General features: G+C 42.5%; 2 protein-coding genes across 3 annotated transcripts; both read right to left on the bottom strand.

Annotated features, from left to right (window-relative positions):
• Positions 1-489: 489 nt before the first annotated feature.
• On the bottom strand, positions 490-13096 carry OGFR (opioid growth factor receptor). 2 transcript variants are annotated; one of them, XM_042801172.1, is made up of 8 exons: positions 12793-13096; positions 7774-7815; positions 6975-7037; positions 6573-6657; positions 6096-6174; positions 5561-5627; positions 5111-5259; positions 490-4029 (listed from the first exon to the last, which is right to left on the bottom strand). In XM_042801172.1, exons 1-8 carry the CDS (start codon positions 13015-13017, stop codon positions 2655-2657), a joined length of 2085 nt encoding a protein of 694 aa, XP_042657106.1. In that variant the 5' UTR covers positions 13018-13096; the 3' UTR covers positions 490-2654. The 2 variants fall into 2 exon arrangements, with proteins under 2 accessions (XP_042657106.1, XP_042657107.1); XM_042801173.1 differs by lacking the exon at positions 12793-13096 and adding an exon at positions 10270-10649.
• A 1591-nt stretch (positions 13097-14687) lies between these two features.
• LOC104355642 (MRG domain binding protein) lies at positions 14688-20430 on the bottom strand. The gene is made up of 5 exons (XM_033010468.2): positions 20193-20430; positions 19558-19679; positions 18936-19017; positions 17182-17256; positions 14688-16108 (listed from the first exon to the last, which is right to left on the bottom strand). Exons 1-5 carry the CDS (start codon positions 20404-20406, stop codon positions 15918-15920), a joined length of 684 nt encoding a protein of 227 aa, XP_032866359.2. The 5' UTR covers positions 20407-20430; the 3' UTR covers positions 14688-15917.
• Positions 20431-21035: the final 605 nt, after the last annotated feature.

Raw genomic sequence — 21035 nt, 5'->3', positions numbered from 1 at the left:
ACAGAACAAGAGCAGGACCGGTCCTCTCCTTCCGCATCTCCTGGCGGAGGGAAGCACAGCTGAAGGGACACAGTGACTTACAGAAATCATTACCATAGACATCCCCATGCTCACGTCCTGAAGGAAAAGGCTCACTAGACTAAAACCCCGTACGCAGGCCGGGCAGTGCCCTCCTGCCTGCAAGCCCCAAGAGCTACTCAAAACCAAAGTCCTTGTTTGCTCTGCGGAGCATCACCACACACTCTTGGGAGGATGGCACCGCAGAGCCAAAACGCGGCCTACCGAAACATTTCAAAGAACATCATGAAACGAGGACCAGGTGGGAGGGGTGTTTTTTTCCCCACAAACATTCTCTGGCCATGTTTTGCAGCAGCGGAGGGAGACGGAGCATCGTCTCCCCAAGGGACGAGCAGAAGGTTTATCTCATGGTGGGCCCTCCAGGCCACTGCCTGGGAAGGCTGGAAAAAAAAACATAGGTGGAAACTGGTATGCATTAAAGTCATGCTTTAATAGGTGACATTAATGAAACAGACTCTGTGATACAGCTCTGAGCGCTGGAAAACGTCTTGTGAACTCACTGCAGACACCTATGGCCGAAACTAAACATTTTCACAACGGGGAATGGTTTGGTCTGAGCACTCCAGACTAGGGCTCACAGTGAAATCCCATCAAACACAAAACCAAACCACACATCACCATAACAAGATATATGATTTACGCCCCCAAGTGAGCACATATTCACAATGAAATCTTCATTAAATAAAAAAAAATACTATAAATCTGTACAAAAGCCACAATTAACAATTTCTTATGAATCTTTTATGAAAGAATCTTCACTCACCATCTTAAAGTATTCATACCTGTAATTAAGTGTATTCTTATTGGCTATTTAACTCCATTTGTTCATAAGAAGAAAAAAAAAAAAGTAATTTTAAAAACATTAAAGCCTTTTTCCAGCATGCGTGTGACCATGAACATTTGATGTTAAGCTTGCAGACTTTTATTCCCACACACATGTATGTGGCATGCTGGATCAGGACCTACAGTCTGGGAAGGCAAGTCACTGATCAAATTCCTTGAAAGATGAAGCTTTTTAAGAGCTGTAGCAGAGAGAGGAAAAACATTAACATTGCACGGGCTACTGCATCTGCTCTCTGGCAAGGCAGGCAAGCCTCTGGCCGCCATCTACACAAAACAAACAGCACCTAAAAACCCCAAAACTAAAACAAACAATCTGAACAAATAGCAAGTCCAGACCTTCTGGCTGTTAGAAAGTTTCCTCTGCTTCATGAAACAGATCCTCTGTTATAAATCTCTAGGAGCAAAGTGCTAAATTGTTTAATGTTCCTTCAGAGTCGGTTGAATACTGTGTAAGTCAGGCAGAATAGCTAACAGGGAGGTCAGGAACATTAAGGCAGGCAAATAGCTGGCAAGGTCTGAAAGTAAAATCTTGAGAGCTGTAAGTAAATGCACCAGACAAGCATACCCCTTCCAATTAAACTTTCAATTAACTGCCCCACAAAGCCCAGTGGTTTCCAGACATGCTGCACTTGAACATGACCTCACTGTCTGACATGCTGATCATTAACGGTAAAACAATCTTGCCCTAACTAGGAAGTGGGTTAGATTTGACACACCTAAATTCATGCAATGGTCCTGCAGAAAAGGAAGCCCCACAGGCCACTGCAAATTAAGATCAGTCTAAAAAAAAAAAAAACCTGCAATAATAAATATTTGTCCTATTTTGGCAACTGAGGAAGGAAGGCCTTTCAACAAGTTGCGGACATAAATATATGTGCAAGACTACCAGGGGTCTGAAAGTGGTGGAAAAATCTGGGGAAGAAGAGCTCTATAGTGCTTTATGCAAAGTCTGAAGGTTTTTCCTCTTAGAAACTGGCAGAAAATTCACATTCTCAACAATTCTAAGCAGCACTACAAAACAACTTCTGAGGGGTATAAAAGGGAAAAATTACTCAGCACTTTGCACCCTAGAGGTATACACAAAGGTTAATACTGGTCAGTGATGTTTTGACTATGCATTTTATCCCAGTCTGAAGTCAAACCTATTTTCTTTGTGGAAGAGGCAACGACACTCTTATATGATATAAAATGAACACACTCCTCTCTTTCAGGCAAACAGCACCTTCGCCAGGAATGAATCTCCTGGTAAGGTACAGCCCTTCAAAATAACAAATAGAAGTTACATGGTAATAGAAAGGCCTGGCAAATTAGGTCATGCTGTCTTACATTAAAAATCAGGTATTTAATAAATACTTGACTAGTCCAAACAAGGAAACAGATCAGTTTTCCTCTTCTCTTTAAGAAGTGACATACCAGAATCAAAGCAAAGTGCAAAAATCCCTGTTGCTCCAATACAGTCCTGAACATCAGATAAAAAACAGGAAGAAGACACAGCCTGTCTGTGAAGATGACTAAATTAAGTTTTCCTCTTTAGAGTAACCAAAGGCTGGATCTCAGTGAAGTTACTACAGATGATTAAAAAGGTGTGGAAGAGTAAAAGACAGAGGCTAGCCTGGATCAGCCCAAAGGAAGTTTATTCTTCCATGTACTTCTGCTCTCCAAATCACTAAAGCCAGCTCCTAGCAGATAGGGCAGTGTCATCTCCACTTTCTTGGGTACATGCTGTGCTGGTCTCACTCTGCTGCTACCTGCTCTTCATCAGGTTCTGCTGCACGCTCAGAGGTTTCAGGTTTTTGTGTTGCAACCTCAACACTTTCTTCTGCAGGACAAGCGGATGCCACACTCTGCTTGAGACTCTCTGGAACTTGTTTCTTGCCTGTGACTTCTGTTTGCCCTTTTTCAATTGCAACTTCTGCTTTTTCATGGTGTTCTACCCCATCTATCTCACTTTTGCCTTCCAGGAGCATGCTGTTGCAGTGGTGCTGGTCACTCCTTGCTGTGATTTGATCTCCACTTGACTCCAAGCCATCACTTACTGGAGAAGTCCAGCCAGTTTTGGGGAGCCCGGAACCAACCGGGGGTCTCACAGCCCCACCGTTTGCATCACCACCCCTCTTCTCATTTGTCAATTCCACAGCTGTGTTTTTCTCACTGACATTTTCATTTTCAGCCTCAGTGTTTGCAACAGATGGATTTAACTTGGCAGTAGAGGCAGAGGGCCCCACGTTCAGGTTTATGGCCAAGTTGAATGTTCTGCTTCTTGATGATTTTTTATCAACTTTCCTCCGTTTTACAGCTGCATCAGCTGTCTCCGGCACTGTTGAGTCTTTGGTGCTTGAACTGTCTTCTTTCAGTGTTTCCTGGTCCTCTTCTGCTTGTGAGAGTGAAAGTGAGGAGTGGATTTCTGCATCAATTGCACATTCTCCCAGATTACGGGAAATGTTTTCAATATCAGTAGGGCCATTCAATAGCCCGCTCTTTTTAGCATCTGCCATATTTGCATCCAGTTTTCTCTTCTTGCTCTCCTTTATGCAATCATTCTCTGCTGTACTCTGCACTTCTTCAGCCTCACTGTTTAAATTCTTTTCCTCCTGCTGGGTAAGTGAAGCCTCTTTCTCCTCTTCACCATCTCCTCCCTTCAAAACACATTCATTTATCTTCTCTTTCACATCTTCATCGTTCACTTTAGGCTGCAAGTCTGAGGCATCTCCAGCTTTCTGTTCTTCCTCTAGAGACGGGTTCTGATCCTTTTCCCCAGGATCACAACACTTTTTACCAGGAGTTTCCTGTTTATCTTCAGCCTTTTGGTGCAGCTGTGACTTAGCAGAGCGGGGTCTGTACTTCAAGAGTTTGTCATGCGGCCCCCACACGAAGCTGCCTCGAGGTTTGAAGTGTTGCCAAGCGTAGTGGACGAGTTCCCTTCTCTTCTCTTTGCTTCTGATGGTGAACAGGAAGTAATCCAAGGCACTTCTCCTGACATTTGGTAATGTCTCCTTAACAAGAGTTTCTGTTAGGAAAAACTTTACCAAGTGCACTTGATAGTGTTCATAACCCATCTCCCCCAGGCACTTCAGGATGCGAGTAATCCGCAAATTGTTGTGGCTGAACCTGAACGAAACAGAGAAGCAAAGTTGTTAAGAGAAAGTCTTACAAGTCACTATGAACCTCCAGGGTATCTGCAAAACATTTTGTGCGTTATTGATGGTGATCTATTAAAGACTATTTGACAACGTAGATGCAAGTATAGGCAGGCTTACTTTTAAAGCACATACTGCTGCTGTCTGCCTTCAGCAGTAACTTCCTAGCCCTTCTTAGGCTGCTAGGATTAATCATCTCAATTGCTTGGAAAGGTTTTGTCTTTCTGCATCATTCACCAGTAGATAACAGCCACCACACAAGTCCGTGCAGCCCAATACCCTGTCCCTGACAGTGACCCTGCAGGGTAAGCCTGTAGAAAAGTATAAGAATACAGGCATGTAAGGATGCTGCCAGAAATTCATGACTTATCTGTGTCTAGCTTATGTCCCTTTGTTTTTTTTTTTCTTTTACTTGACAGCCTTCAAGTCAGTTTTTCTTTTGTGAGTATGCCCAGTCCTTTTAGAGCCCCTGTTAATATCATTAGGGGTACTAGAATACGAAGCATCATTACTATCTCTGAGAAGACCTGCAATAGTATAAAAACATTACCATCATTTTGCAGAGCACTTTTCAATCAAGGATTTGAGGTACTTCACAGACATTAAGGCAGCTTTATAAACCACCAGAGAAGCATATGGAAACACTCCTATTTTGTAGTTTAACAGAACACTACAGAGACAATTTTGCTACCTATGAAAATATTGCAGTGGTTCCTGCTTAAAATATGGTTTTAAACACAAGCTCTACTAGAACAAATATTAACATCTGCAAGTCTGTATTTCATACCTCAGGAGACCAACATGAAGACTGCCTGCTGTTAACAGCTGTATCAGATACAAAAGAAAACCAGTCTCAGCTGATTTACTTATCACAGAGTGTGATGACTTACAGTCAAGAGGCTAAGCCAAGTTCAAACTACTTTAGCTAGCTAACTTTTTTATCAACAAGAGCTTCCGTTCCTCAAGGGCTGAGGATTTTCTTGACTTTGAGAAGACAACTCAGAGAAGTGCCTGGCTGTCATAAATGACCAGTAATATAAACAGAGACTCACCGGTTCAAGTTTTGAAATCGTTCAGCCCAATTTTCTGCTCTCTTAAGTTCTCCAGTTTTCTCGTCGATCAGAATGATTCCATAAAATCTCAGCATGAGCTGATAAGCACGTATAAACCTTTCCATAACTTCCCTGGACTTCTTAAAGGCCTGAAAACAAGATAGATCCATGAGTACAAGGTGCAAATCCCTAATCACCTGCACCAGTTTAAGTGGCACCTTAATTTTCTTGATTATAACACTAAGCATTTAATCTGCTGGTGTAGCTACTGGCAGACTAAAGAGACAAATGCTTAACAGTGCTTGAGTGAGTTCCTTTCACACTAGGGCCCCAAGGAAGCAATGTAAGAAAAAAGAAAAAAAAAAGACTTCAAATATAAAGCATTTGGGGAACAATCCTAACATCCTTAAGATCTCAGAAAAAAAAAAAAAAAAAAGCAGCTTTAAATACCTGGATTTCTTGACACGTGAGTGGTTTGGCACGCCAGTTCATCCCATGTTCACGTAAAGGAAATAGCCTGAAGGGAAAAAAAAATTTTCAGCCCAGATGAGCAAAGATGACATCCAACCCAGGGCACCCATTTTGTTAAAACTAAAAAAAGATTCCAAAAACTGATATCCCAGGCATCTCTTGGTTACCTCACATCCTTATGGACAGAGTAGTGGTATACTATACGACAAATAAATCCCTCCCATAAAAGCACTGTCCATACCAATGATAACAACACACTTTGCTTATCTGGATCCCCCTCATTGTCCCAATACTTTGTTCTGCAGTAAGACCAAGCATGGCAGATCTATTGCTATAGTGCACTGGAAACCCATGTCTTGAGGATTTCCACTGCATTGTTTCCAGAAGAATAGAACTCAATAAAGCGGACACAGGTTTCACTCAAGAGTAATTCTAGGCCTTTTGGGAAGCTGAATTCAGAACACAGATAAAACTGTCTCTTAAGAGAGGCACTATATTCACACAGACAGTTTACCACTGTATGTAAGAATGGTTTTCTTCCAGAACTTCATAGTTGTCCCACCAAGACTCAAGCAGAGTTTCAATATGCAAGCCTAAAAAGAAAACAAAAAAGTCATGCAAGAAGAAGTGACACCAAATTAAAAATTAAAGTTAGCCAGTCACCCAGGGTGGTCATTATGCAGAGCCAGGTGCTTGCATACAGGCTTCTCTAACCAGACAACCATCCTGGTAAGCCAGGAAAAAAACCCCAGTTTTCTACCGCCAAACAGAAAATTAAGGAACATACAGCAGGAACAAGGAAATTTTAAAAAATGCAACTTCTTGGTGGGTTTTGTTTGTTTGTTTTTTTTGGGGGGGGTGGGATTTTGGTTGTTTGTTTTGGTGGTGTGCTTTGGTTTAATAATTGTCCCAGATGGATCAAGCTACTCTTTCACCAATTCAGCCAGCTGCAGCAGAGTTGCATCAAACAGTCATCACACAAGGCACTCACCCTGGGGCAAAAAACAAATCTCATTTTTATAAAAGCTTAAGTTCCACATCTCTTCTTCCTCCTCATTTTCCGATTCTACCAAATCCTGGAGATAAGAACAAGAAAACAACAAGCAGTAATCTTTAAAAAGGCAGTATTCACTGCAACACTTCTCCTTGCTTTCCCTCATGTTTCCTAAACATTTTAAGCTAAAACCTTGAAATGTGTTTTGGGAAGTAACAGATTGTTTCTGATGCACCCACATGTACATTAGCCCTTCCCCCTCACTAATGAATGCTTTAAAGGTTCTGAGCCTGTCGATGCAAAGACAAAAGGGTGCTCTCAAATCTAGCAAGTGTTCCTAAATTTAGTAGACAATGAGGAAGAGCCACAAGAGCACGTGCATCATCATTTGGTCCATACCGGGTAACAGTGTCTGTATCTTTGCAAGTCTTTTGCTGCGTTCCAGTTGCGCCTGCCTGAGAACTAGAGAAAAGAGACAGATTAGAGATTCAGAACAAGGCTGTCTTCTAAAAAAAAAAAAAAAAAAAAAAAAAAAAAAAGATAAAAAATACGCTGACTGAATTTAGCATCTCTCACACATGTTCCCAGGCCTACTGCTGTCCTGTACCCTCCACTTTGCGCTCCCAGCACCCCCAAAACCAGCCAGTTTGTTACTGCAGTTTTTTCTCTGCATTCCTGAAGACAGTTTTGGACTAAGTGAGGTTCACACCATCTCCTTTAACCAAACTATTTCTTTTTCTTTCTTGTCTTATTAATCAAGGTCTTAATGTTTTATGCGTATCTTTTATCCCAGTTGGGTTTTCCTACAGAAATGGCCAGAACTGGCTGGAAATCCTGAATAGTAAAATGTCATTTTCTTCCTTAACTCAACAGTTTAAAAACAAGTCTGGGTCTGTCTGAGTCACTATATACCCTAGTCAAGACAGAGATCAGACTTTAAAACTACAGAATTTAAGATGCAGAAACATCCCTTAAATTCAGGATTCTCATTTGCTGTAGACATTACTGAAATAAAGTTTTCTTCATCTTTGCTTTATGCTCCAGAACAGCCTTGATGACTTAGCATCATGCTGATCTAGACAGTGGACAGCAGAGCCAAATGGTCACATTAGGTATTTATTTTATTGGGCTTCTGTTCCAATCATCATCTTAATTACTGCTCATCTCTCTAGGTAACGAAATTTTATGTCAAGCCTACCTGAAAACTCCGAAACAGCAGTAACGAATTTGATCTTTGCTCCTACAAATAAAAGGTATTTAGTTGTAAAGATTCTGAAACCAAACTTCACTAATAACATAAAAAATATATATATCTGAAATGAGAATATCCACAGCAGTGACTCACACAATCTCTATTAGTTGCCAAGTGACAGATTTACCTTGTTACAGCTGAATTTACTTGATTTTACCCATGATAGAGAAAACCTGTGGTACCATGTCCACCTGACAATTAGGTGTCAGGTTCTCCTGGCTACACAGATGTGCCACATTAATTCCAAATGTAGCATTTAGACAGACAGAATGCACAAAAACCAACTTAATATATTCCTCTGAACTTCACAGAAATAGAAGTTGCAAGTATAATTTAATTTAAACTGCTTTTTAAGTGAACGATATACTTTTTTTCCTTTTTCTACAGTGGATTACTTCAGTAAGAGATTCTGTTACACTTCACAAGCAACACAGGTTTAATCTTGTCCCAAACCATGAAAGCGATTAAAAGTGTTCACTCAAGGTAGAACCACCAAAATGAACAAGACTTTTATGAATAAAAGGATCCACCCAATGCGAAGCACAACGTGGTTAGAGCGCTCAGTGCCAGCTCACAGCAAGAGTAGAGTCTTTGTGAAATAGGGGTAAGTAAGATGTGCAGATCCTTGCAAAATAAGCATTTTGAGAAACTTAGACAAAAGAAGCAGCAAATGCTCTCCCAAGTTATCTTTTTAACTTGATACTTCCTAACCTCATTTGCCCAGAGATAAATCAAAAACAAAGCCACTGTCTAGTAAACAGTGAACATGGATCACCGGTTCATTAATTATAAAGGCACGAACTGGATTGGATTTTTTAACACTTCCTTGTAATGAAGTCATCTACTCAGCAGCCCCATTGATCATTAGTATTTAAAATTTATGAAGCACACACAGCATTGGGGAGTTCAAACCTTTATCCACAGAGGGAGGTCCACAATGCATAAGTTTTTAAAATGACATTTTAAATACACATTTACACACTATGATTCCCCCATACTTTGGTGACAGGAATTAAATAAAGCTCAACTTGTTTTTGAAATGTAGTATCTTGTGATGACCTAAAATAATGCCTGTCTACATTGCAACACATTTGCATTTTATACATGACAACATAGACCAAAATAGGTGGCAGAACTTCCCACAGCCACATGGTCCATACGGGATTAGAAATCCAAGCGCTGGTGTCCATCTCCAGAACCTACCCAGACTGCAGAAATGCACACAACTAGAAAAAGCTTTGCTGCACAGCTAACGTCTGGGAAAAAAGTAAGTGGCTGCAAACATAAGACTAAGAAATATGTTCAGCCTGAACAGATTAATATTATTCTTTTGTTCAAGATGTAAATAGAGACTGGGATTTAGTACTTTGAAATTCACTGGTGCTTTTGACTATAACTTTGCAGCTCCGAGGATGAAGTTCTGATATATGTGGAATCAATTAAAATTTTGTTCCAATTACAGAAGAACCAATTTTCAGATATTCTTTACACTTAACGTTCTAAAATAACATCCTTGAACACAGTTGGGTGGGACAGGCTCATGGTAGGCTGGCTCCAATTTTGAAGAAGAACTAGTTTGCTGAGAGTAAGTGTAGCTACAGAGACAGATGCAATGCCATGGTGCAAGGTGTTGGAAGGCTTGTCTAGAAAGAAGCTCAACCCAGGAGAAAGGCATTCTGGAGCACAGCATTAAAGAGAACAAGATAGGGGAAGCAAAGAGAGCAAAACTCAGCCCTCCCTCCAAGCAAGTGTTGTTCCTGGGTCTCTAAGTTCTATTTAAGCCACAGAGAAACATAACTTCCCCTTCCTTTCCAGGTTAGAAAGACAAACTAAACTGCAAGACCAAAACTTGCATGCATAAATCAAACCCCCTTATTTCTCACAACACTGACAGGCAATCTAAGTGGGTTGCTCCCTCCAAACATGCAACGCATCAGTTAGAACGCGCATTGCTGTGCAAAGAGCACGAGGAAAGCAGAGAACAAAGCCAGGAGAGGGTAACACAAACAACATTTGGCTGAAAAGTGGAAACCAGCTGCAACCAAAAGGGATGAAAGAACATACGGATTGTGAACAAGACAGAGGAACAAGAAAGACAACAGAATCCTAAAAGAGTGATCAAAACCTTTTGTTGATGAAGAGTTAGGAGAAGGCATAACTACAGGGCTTGTTATTAAAATATGGCTCTGAGCAGTGCACCATAGCAGACTAAGAGGTAACATTTTTAAAATGAGCACAAACCCCAAGATTTTCAACATTCACTCTTAGAAGGAAAGAAGCACTGAAATGCAAGAGAGCTGAGAAGACGCACCTGCAGGAATTTCAAACAGCAAACATGGAGTATTTGCAGAGACACAAGGGAAACACAGTTAAAAGAAGAATTTTAAGTTGGTTTTGAAAGTATGTACTGAAAATAATAATAATAAAAAAAAAACCTCTAATCTCAGTATTGAATAAAAACATTATCAGCTTCAGCCATAAAGTATACCATTTAGGCTAAGGGGAGAAGAATGAGTGTAATATAGGCAGAAGTAGGAACTAGTTTTGAAAACTGATTCATGCCTTTGGCAGTGTGTAAAGGCATAAATGGATAACAGAAGATTTGCTGTTTCTTTTTGTATTCCTTCTCATTGCCCTTAAAAATTTTTCAGGCACTGTCAGATAGAGATGACTACTCATTTATCACTGAAGGAAGAACTCCTCTTTAAAGATGCAGAACAATATTCCAGGGGCCATAAGCCTCAGGGACAACATCCTCCTTTGTGAAGCAAAGTTCTAAAACTCCACTCACTGGAGTGAAAAAATGGTCCTTGCTTTTACAGCTGTCAACCCAGAAGTTGCTCTAAGAAAAAAAAAAAAAAAAAAAAATCTGAAGAACAAATGCATTCAAAAGGAATAATCTGAATGTTTTTGAGGCATTAAAACTTGTGAACAAAACCAGAACTCCAGCCACATACAAAAGAAAATTGACACTGTGCCCTCAACCAATGCAAAACACTTCAGAGGAAGTCCCTGCCTCTCCCTTTAATTATCAGTTATTCCACCTGAAATACTCATGTACTCATGGCCTTTCACAGATCTACACACATAGCCAAGGCCTAACTACATTCCCTGCAGTAAACTCCATGAAGACACAGACATGTGCACGGGTGTGCCCATCTGCTGTATTCCAACTCTGATTGTGTTTGCAAAGGATAGAGTATTTTTGTAGGAAGTCACGAGTGTTTGGAATTTTATCTTGCACAGAATTTTATTTTTTTTTTTAAAAAAGGGAGGTTATTTTAATATCTTAATGTTTATAAAAAATTAAAGTTTAATATTAACTTATTTTAAAAGTGTATTAGATAGAAAGCTTTATCTGCCTATTTATACTCTAATAAAATTCAAGTGAAGGATTAGTTTCCCTTTCCCCAAAAGGGGAGGAGTTAAGTTTTAACTGACACAGTAAATACTGAAGAGAGACACAGTTTTGCATTTGCTGAAGCAAAGCTGTAGAAGAAATTTCTGATGCTTAACATCAAAATCAAAAACACTGATGATAAAGATAGGAACCTCAGATAAGACTAATAAGCTCCCTTTATTTCAAGTCAATACTTCAAGGCACCAGACACAAGTGTTCATATTTTGCAGCACTATCTCACTCATTATAATTGCACATACACCTGCAGTTTTTAAAACATCAGTGGATATTTCTTTTCAGAGCTGCTACTAAATACACTCTGTAAAAAAATATAAACATGTCTAAGAAAAATAAAAAGTTAGAGCTCGCTTTTTTAAAAGTGAGCAGGTATTATGTGATAGCTTTTTATCGATGGCATGAAAGAGCATATGGAGGGCCATCATACAAAGCTAAGGATACCAACAAAAAACTTAAAAGCCAAGAGCTGCTGAAGAACATCAGTGTCACAATATCAAATCCAGTGGCCATCAGAACGCGGTGGGCAGGCAGGTGCCCTACAGAAAACAGAACGTGTATTTACGGGATAAAGTACCCAGACCACAGGGAGCGGTGGGGGTAATGCAAAAATAAAATTAAAACTCAGCTCCCTGGCAGCCGAATGGAACTTGAGGGGTCACAAAGTCACACCTCTGCCTCCGCCACCCCCAGAGCTCATTTCTAAACGTGCCCCAGGCTGACTCCTCTCTTCCATGGTTCGCTTCATCGAGAGGAGAACAAAATTAGATGCTAGCGATCGCTGCCGGGATCTTTGACTTCTTGTAAGTATTTTAAGCTGCTCCAGCTCCCGACAATAAATTAGGATACCTGAGAGAAAGCAACCCGAACACCCCGACAGCATACCAAGCGGGTGGCCTGCAGAGATCCACGCGTGCACGCCTGTGCCACAGGCGGAATTACCCGGCATAATCCCCGGCAGCACCCACGGGGCTACGACAGGACCCACCGGCCGCCCCGGGAGCGCCCAAAGGGGCTCCGGCAGCACCCAAAGGGGGCTCCGGCAGCACCCAAAGGGGGCTCCGGCAGCACCCAAAGGGGGCTCCGGCAGCACCCAAAGGGGGCTCCGGCAGCACCCAAAAGGGGGCTCCGGCAGCACCCAAAAGGGGGCTCCGGCAGCACCCAAAAGGGGTCCGGCAGCACCCAAAGGGGCTCCGGCAGCACCCAAAGGGGCTCCGGCAGCACCCAAAAGGGGTCCGGCAGCACCCAAAGGGGCTCCGGCAGCACCCAAAAGGGGGTCCGGCAGCACCCAAAGGGGGTCCGGCAGCACCCAAAGGGGGCTCCGGCAGCACCCAACGGGGGCTCCGGCAGCACCCAACGGGGGCTCCGGCAGCACCCAAAAGGGGGCTCCGGCAGCACCCAACGGGGGTGCGGCCAGCGCAGCCGGAGCGGGGGCGGCTGAGGAGCTCGGGGCGAGCAGGGGAAGGGGCGTCCCGTCCCCCGCCGCCCCCCCCACCCCCAGTCCCACCTCGGAGGGTCTGGTCTGCGCCCCGCACACCCCCGGCACCCACCTGGGGCTTCCGGCAGCCCCGCACCCAGCTGGGCACCGGCTGCTCCCCCGCACCCTCCGGCTCCTCCTCGGATGCCGCCTCCGCTCCCTCCGGCTCGCCTTCGTCGCCATCCTCCTCCTCCTCCTCCTCTTCGTCCTCCTCGTCCCAGGTGGAGTCGTACCCCCAGAAGCACGCCTCGTCCTCCGCCTCGTCCTCCTCCACCCTGAAGCCGAGCCAGGCCGCCATGGGAGCGGCGGGGAGGGGAAAGGGAAAGCGAAAGGGGCGGCGGGGCCGCCCGCCCGCCCAGCACAAAGCCCGAGCACATGGGGGGGGGGAAACGGAGAGACGAGGGGGGGGGAGGAAGTGCGAGCACGCCCCGCCCCCTTCCTGCGGCGCGGCGCCTCATTGGCCGTCGGCCGGCCGGCCGCGCGGTCCTTGCGCCCGCCCGCTCGCGTCCGTCAGCCCCGCCATAGCTCCGGGGATCCAGCCCTCGGAAAAAAAACATAAAAAAAGGAAATGTAATTCTGCTCTTTTCCATCCACTCTGGCGTAAGTGCTCCTCAACAGGCCATGTACCACCCCAGCCACGCAAATTGACTGCTGCTGGAAACCAGATACTGGAGTAACGGGACCTTTCCTCTTTCCCTCAGAGTGAGAGGGATTCAGCAAAGCTTGTGTATTTAACTTCTTCACATAGTTAAAAACATAATCCTTCCACAGGATGAAGTAATACTCCTCTTACAGAAAAATGAATAAAAGAACAATCTTCCCATGAAGGACTTGGTAAAAGGGATGGGAGGGAAAAAGAGCTGCAGCACTCAGGTCATTTCAAACATTTACATTTTCCAAACACGTAACTTCACAACCAACAAAATCCTGTCATCTGTGTTGCTGGATTGATGATGAGATCCCAAGTGGACATTCCCTGCTTCAAGGACAATGTTGAGAGATTGCACCAGTACATGTTAATGTTGACACACTTCTACTTTAAGCTATAAAAAAACATTTCATTGATACAGCAAAAAAATTTTGAATAGAATCCCCTGGATGAAAAGGATTTACCCAAAAGGCCGGGAGACTTCAGAATCACCAAATCTGCACTTTATGGCCCATATCTATGTAGGTCACAACAAAGTAACCAGCACTTTAATTCTTAAGGAAACAGCAAAACTTAAGAGGCATTCATCTTTCAGCACAGACTTCGACGACAGATCTGTGACATGATTAAAACTTCTAGGAACCTGGTCATACCAAATAGAGCGTTTTTCCTAAATATCAAAAGTTAAACCAGCAGCTTTCTCACATAAAGCTATAAAAGCTTGATTTCTACTCACCCAGAAAACCTCTGAGACACCCTTATCATCTCTCCCACAACCCAGAGCTCCACAGAGCTCTCCGGCTGGCAGGTATCTCTCCAGACCTTTTGCAAGGCTTATCAGCTGGGGCACCGCACTAAATTCATGGCATTTCATACCTTCTGGTTTGGAATTTGTTTCTGCCCCACTATTTCAGACCCTAAGCCAGTGAGCCTGCATCAGGCTGTAAAAGCAGTTCTGGTGGCCATGCCGGCAGAGTTCTGACCTTCCAGAGCTCACCAGTGCGTATGAGCGGGTAAAGAGCTGAGGTTCCAAGAGATCACAAAAACTTCATCTTCTCAACTCAGTACTTCACAATCACATTATGCCACTTAGAACAAGCTTACAACAATCTGCCTATTGAGTTCAGCAGGCCAGGATTTTTTACCAAGTATCTTATGGAAATAACAGTGTAGTAGTTCGCTACGATCCAGGCAAAGTCAGTAAAAAAAAAAATCCAACAAAACAGGTAGGCACTTTTGACCAATTTCACTAAAGGCACAAGATACCCAAATAACCTCCAAAATAAGTTAAGTCAAATTTTAATCAAGTTACGCAACAATTATAATTTAGTAAAATAAAAACAAATTTATTCTTGGTATAAAACAAGTGAAGCAAGTAAGGCAGACAAGAACTTGGCTACGTACCTAGAATAAAAGCAAAAAACTAGATTCCTAGTTCCTCACCTTGAAGGCAATACTGACAGATTAAGAAGTAATTATTTTTATTAACTGACAGTTAATATGGTGAAACAAATTCAGTAACATTTCAGCCTACTTCATTCACCATGTGTTTGGTGACTGCAGGCCATCTTTTCACAACACCAAAATAGTAACTTCATCAAATCTTAATATTCTAGCATATAAAAGATAAGCATTACAATGTCAGTAAGATTCTCAAGTTGTAGAACAAAATTAACATTTTGGAATACGAATTCCATTAACATCTCCTAAAAATGCTTTAAAAAAAAATAAATAATAACGTACAAAACCCACTGTCACATACTACTATATTACAAATGGATGAAGCAACAGCTCCAGGTTCATGCACAGCTCAGATGATCCCTTACAAAACCATGTGACATCACTGGATATTTTATTTAGGGCACTTACTAATTATTCTGTCTAGGGGCATTATCATTTTTTTACTTATGGTATGTAAAGATCAAAAAATGTTATGTCACTAAGGGTGAAAGTAGATTCCCCTGGCAAACAGGGAGAAACAATACTGCAACTCAGTAGTGACCTGTATTTAAAAGAATTTTAGTTTTACTGAACCAATGAATTCAGACATTTGATACAAATGCTATGCCTGCAGTAAGTAAAATGGCCAAACAACATCACCCATGGAGGGTCTGTAATATTTAAAGACAGCAGCAAAGGGGGAAAAAATGATCCAAAACGTAAAAAAATAACCTATGCTTTTCATGAACTGGGGCTCCATGTTTCACTGAGCACGTGTTTCATCAACTGTGTTGACGCAGAGAGTGTTACTTGTTTGAAACGCAACCACTGGAACCGTTATACACGCATAAACTCTTAACACTGCCAGGTTTCTCCCCCAACGCCCTGAGAAGGTAGCCATCGCCCAACTACTCAGTGCTCACTAGAAAACACATCAGGAAAGACGTACAAAGTCTCCCATGTATAAAGCCAATGTGCAGATTCTTCAAATACCTGGCTCAGGTATCTTTTCCTTTCTCAAAAAGTTTAGGTAGCGACTATTGTGCTACTCGTTTTTAATGTTCCCTCCTCACGTTCCACAGTTTATTACTTCTCTTTCACAGCTTGCTTTATGTTCTGCGTCGTTTTGCAGCACTTGGACTGGAAGGATTACTGTTTGCGTTTAAGACCTTTTCAGTGACTCTGTTGCGCTTCCTCTTATCAGATCCTTCCTTGGACCCAGAATCTGATGAAGTTTTCTCTTTCTCTTTGTTGCTTGGCTTTTCAGTTGTTTTTCCTAAACTTCCAGAGGGTGCAAAAACTGAAATAGGATCAAAGTAATGATTCCAGATCAGAGTCATACACATGGGCAAACAAGAAGTGATATCAAATTTCTTTATATTACATAAAACATGTCAAACCAATCAATTCTCAGCATATTTAACCACCATTTAAATATTACTTTCACTTTTAAAGGAAAAATCTTCTGTAAGAAAGGCACATCTTGCTTTTATTATTTGCTTTAAAGACAGGCATGGATTTTGACAGGCTAAAAGTGAAAATCATTAAGTGGAATTAAACAGCAATTAAAATTAAAATACTTAATAGGAACACTTACAGAACATAGGACCAATCTATGAAATTTATAATCAGCAACGGTCATTACATTTGGTATTATAGATTTGAAAACTGAACACCCAAAATGTGAAATTTAATATATTTTAAAAATACATTTTTAGATCTTTTATTACACTCAATCTTAAAACACCACTCATTCTGTGATATAAATATTATGAAATTATATAGTTAACAATTGGCTTGGTCTGTGAAGGTAAATAGCAAAATCCCTACTGTTCACATTTGACTTTGTTCTACAGCAAAGTGTTAGGAAAATAAGACTTATATTTAAAAGAAGCAAGATAATGCAAATAAAATAATGAAAAAAACCCCACTCTGCCCATTTTCCCATTTAAGCATACAATCTTACAACCTTTTTTTGATTTATAGACCCTATTTTGCCCCAGGACTACAAAGATCCTAACACAGAGTATTCAGGTTCACTACAACTGGACTCAACTTTCTTTCAGAGATTCTTAGATTACTTCAGACTCTCGGGGTTTTGTCAAGTACATATGAAAACCAAAAAACTCCAAAGCTAGTCAAGTCTGTACATGGGAATTAGGAGCAAAGGAGAAATCTTTCAAAGTATCAGATATTGGCAACTGCTTACTCTGTGCATTCTTAAATTATTCTAGTTCTTGGCATGAGCATATACTAAGTCTGAGTACAAATCACAACGTACACCATATTTGGGATTTACATTTTAACATTAATTTCTCAGAGTTACAGTTGTTCTTTAATCTCGTATTACACAGTAGAGAGTTACAAATTTACCTTCTTCTGGACCTGCATGCGTTTCCATCTCTTCTTTTATTTCCTCTTTCACTTCTTCTTCAATCATTACTTTTCCTACAGAAAGGATTGTTAGGCAATGGTTAGATGGTTTTAAAGAACCACGGGTAATTTTACTGGAATAGTAGCCTCAGCATACCTGCATAATGTTAATAAATATTCAGTGCAACATTCAGCAGTAGAGGTTCCTTAGCACTGTGGTAAACAGAGCTAACAGGCCAGGCATACTGTGAGTGTCATGCACTGAACAAGATGGTGTCACATGTCAAAAAGTTGCATTGAAATTATTAACAGGAAAAGAGTGAAATGCTAAATAGGCAAAACATATCACAGTGCCTTAGCCATACTATGATTTTACACTGAATTTTCAGTATAAAAAGTTTAGTGTACATAGTAATTGAGAAGTATTCTACTGTTGTTTAAAATATTCCAAGAACTCCTTTGACAGCTACATGAACTTCCTAGCTCCTACCCTGGATAACAGTAATAAGTAACACACAAATAGGTGAACTTTGAAAATCCAGCTCTCACTGCTCAACCTAAGATTTCTATCAAACTGCTGCGTATTTCTATTAGATTAGATAATATGGATGGGCTTATCATGAGTGAGAGATTTGGAAGAACTAAGTAGTTGAATCCCAAGAAGGTGAAAACAGAGAGATGATTTCACAGTGCAATGAAACCACCGTGAATCTATACAAACGCCCCTAAACATTTCATATTGGTTTTATTTTCAGTCAATTTTAACACAACTACAGGAAAAAAAAATTCTCATGAAAAATCTATCATCAGCCATTGAAAAACAGAAATCATTTTAAAAATAAGACATATGAACCATACTAAAAATAGTAATAGCCTAAAAAGCAGACGGTTATACCGGCAAAAGGCACAAGTCCACGGCCAAAAAGCAACTTTCTGCAGTATTCAATAAGTATATTCCCAGTGCACATTTTTAAACATTAACTGAATTGCTATTTAACTGCCTTATATCATCACTGGCACAGAATATTTTATCACAGAAATAGTATTATATACAAATTAAATGCAGAAAATGTTATTTTCATCAGCTCCATAGCTCATACTCTTCAAAAAATGATCTTGCTACAAAAATAAACCACATTCACGTGTGCAGATCATCTGTTTTAGCAAAAACTATGGTCTGATGTAGTATCACAGCTCTCTCAGCAAAGTGCAAAAAACCCACAATAAACTACTAATCACCTTGCAAAGAACCACATTTTGCCTTTTACTCTGAAAACTAGTATTGGTGAAACACACAGAGCTCTTGTGTACACCCAGGAAAAGAATCTAAATGGTATCAATAGAACCTGCTTGTGCTATATTAGCATCCCATCTACATTATATTTAGAATATGAGAAATGGCATGTGGTATCTGACCAAAGGTCTGTCTGTCCTGTCTTCGACAATGGTCAATCACACAGGCTAATAGTGAGAATATGAACAGCACAAGCAGAGCAATCCTTTCCCTGACAGTGTCCTTCAGTCAGCTGATGGAAAATGAGATAAACTTCTATCTGTTTAACACTTTCTCTCCCTGATACACTTCACACACCAGTCTGAAAGAATGGCCTTGGATCGAAATGTTAAGTTTTTGTTGTTTTTTTTTTTTTTTTTTTTAGGGGGGGGGGGGGGGGGGGCTGTGGAGTTTTGTTAAACTACCCATTCTTCAATGAGATTAGAGCAACCAGGAGTAAGAGACTGCTATCACATCTTACCTTCCCTCACTTCTTGAATCATTTCATCAGGAAGAGCAAAATTCTTCTCTATGTTAGGAAACGGAAGAATCTCAGATTCATGCTTAGAAAGAAAAAAACCATCTCCATGAATGACTTTGATAACAACTTTAATTTGGATTTAGAAGTGCAATCTCAAATTCTATTTTACATGTTATTAGTAGCTAAATAACTCTTAACAAGACATTTCAGACATTAGAGAATCAGGAAGCTCCTGATGTCAAAGTGATTACCAAGATCAAGATATGTGACCCATGATCATTTGAGATCATTTGCCCAACCATGGCAAATTCTTATAGAAACATACTATAACCTCCTTGTTGACACTTAAGTATCTCTGTAAGCGTTTTCCAGATTAGAATTTAGGCAACTTTAATAAAGAAAGTCAGAACACAGAATGGGAAAAAAAAAAACCCACTGCAGGTTTTATTGTCTCTCACCTAATGTACTTTTAGACAGGGAAAACCCCATCAACCCACTTGAATGACATGATATTCTTAGAACATGAAAGGAATGTTTCACAGACCCAGTGATTCTGGTCTATCAAAACTCCTGAACTATAAGAAATAATAAGAATGTGGCTGTATCAACCCTTTATACTCACAAGAGCTTGCATATCATACATGGTGCTCAGATGGTCCCAAATCACTTTGGAAGAAACCTGCCGTCCAATATTCTGACTGAACTTATCTCGGATACAGATCATGTGGAAATGGCGATTCACACCTGGGGGGAAGAACTCCATGCAATTAACACTACTAACAGTTTTATTTAAGCCACACAATCAAAACAATAATAATAAAACATCCTATCGTTACAAAGAAATCACACATCATAGGAGAAGCAGATGGCAGCCTGGGCAGCCCAGCCCGGCTGTTATTTCACCCTGGGTTACAGTTCTGGAGAAGGGCTGAGGGAGCCCCACCGGGTAACGCTGACACGGGGCCGCTGCCAGAGCTTTTAGAGAGGCTGAGGGAAAAGCAACCGAATTATAAAGCAGCAAGTCAAGAAAAGCGATAGCGGGGGGCGAGGAGGGCTGGCTCCGCGTCCCCGGGAGGGCTCGGCGCCTCCTTCCCCACCGACCCCGCCACGCTCGGGAGAAGCCCCGGCGGCGGGAGCCGGCCCGGAGCCCGTTAGCGGCAGCACCGCACCGCGCCCGGGCCGCCGGTCCCCCGCACCCAGCGCCTGGTTCTCCTCCCCGGCCAGCGCCGCTACTCGAGGCCGCGGCCTAGCTCTCACCTACGGGCTTGTGGCCCAGCATGGCGTGGAAGAGGCAAACCTCCACCTCGGGGCTCCACACCACCACCGCCTCCTCCGCCGGAGCTCCGGGTTCCGGCGCCGCGGCTGCGACGGCGGCAGCGACCGCCGCGGCTGCCCCCGGGCCCGCCGCGGGGAGCGGCGGCTTCTCCACAGCGCCCGCCGCCGAGCCGCCCTCCGCCTCGCCCATCGCCATGCCGCCGCCGCCCGCAGCGGCTCCTGCCGGCCGGGAGGAGGGGGCGGCGGGCCGCGGGCCGCTCCTCGGGCGGGGCGAGGCGGGGCGGGGCGGGAAACAGGCGCGTTGTGCCCTTTTTTGTCGGAGCGGGACGGGGTTTCGCGGCGGCGCCGGGTTTACCTCAGGTTTGGGCCGCCCCGCGCTCGTAGCGCCGGGGGCTGAGCTGGGCGGGGAGCCCCCCCCCCCCCGCCTCAGGGTGCCTGCGAGGCGCTTTTTGCCGACCCTTGGTCGAGCTTTCGGGTTTCTTGGGCCGGGCATGGAGGTAGCACGCCGCCGCCATCCCAGATGGTCTCCGTAGGCCCGTGCTTCGAAGTCGGAGATCACCAGAGGGTTGGGAAGGTGGAACTGGGAGGTTAGAGCCGGACCTGAGGCTTGGCCCTGCTGTTAGTGGTCATTAATTCACTCTCTAAGACTCAATTTTGGAGTTTCAGAGAGCAAGCATTCTTCAGGCACACAGGGGATAGCTCCTCCTAATTGTGTCTGAAAGCAAAATCAACAAGCATTTATACTACCTTAATCATACAAAATAATTGCATTTTTATAATATTTTTATCATGTAACGTTTCTGGGAACTCATTAGCATATGTTAA

This window comes from Tyto alba, unplaced genomic scaffold (assembly GCF_018691265.1).
Source record: "Tyto alba isolate M040663 unplaced genomic scaffold, T.alba_DEE_v4.0 Super-Scaffold_33, whole genome shotgun sequence".
Taxonomy (NCBI): Eukaryota; Metazoa; Chordata; class Aves; order Strigiformes; family Tytonidae; genus Tyto; species Tyto alba.
The sequence above is the reverse complement of the archived record's forward strand: the minus strand, read 5'-3'. Positions and strand labels throughout refer to the sequence as shown.

Bases quoted from the DNA above. Each gene is read 5' to 3' on its own strand.
- LOC104355642 (XM_033010468.2), bottom strand. From the start codon at position 20,406: ATGGCGATGGGCGAGGCGGAGGGCGGCTCGGCGGCGGGCGCTGTGGAG. The intron at 19,680-20,192 runs GTGAGAGCTAGG...TCTTCCCCCCAG, and splicing joins GCTGGGCCACAAGCCCGTAG to GTGTGAATCGCCATTTCCAC. The intron at 19,018-19,557 runs GTGAGTATAAAG...TTTCTTTCTAAG, and splicing joins TGTATGATATGCAAGCTCTT to CATGAATCTGAGATTCTTCC.
- OGFR (XM_042801172.1), bottom strand. From the start codon at position 13,017: ATGGCGGCCTGGCTCGGCTTCAGGGTGGAGGAGGACGAGGCGGAGGAC. The intron at 5,628-6,095 runs GTAAACTGTCTG...TTTTCCCTTCAG, and splicing joins AACCATTCTTACATACAGTG to GCTATTTCCTTTACGTGAAC. The intron at 4,030-5,110 runs GTGAGTCTCTGT...TGTTTCGTTCAG, and splicing joins CGATTTCAAAACTTGAACCG to GTTCAGCCACAACAATTTGC.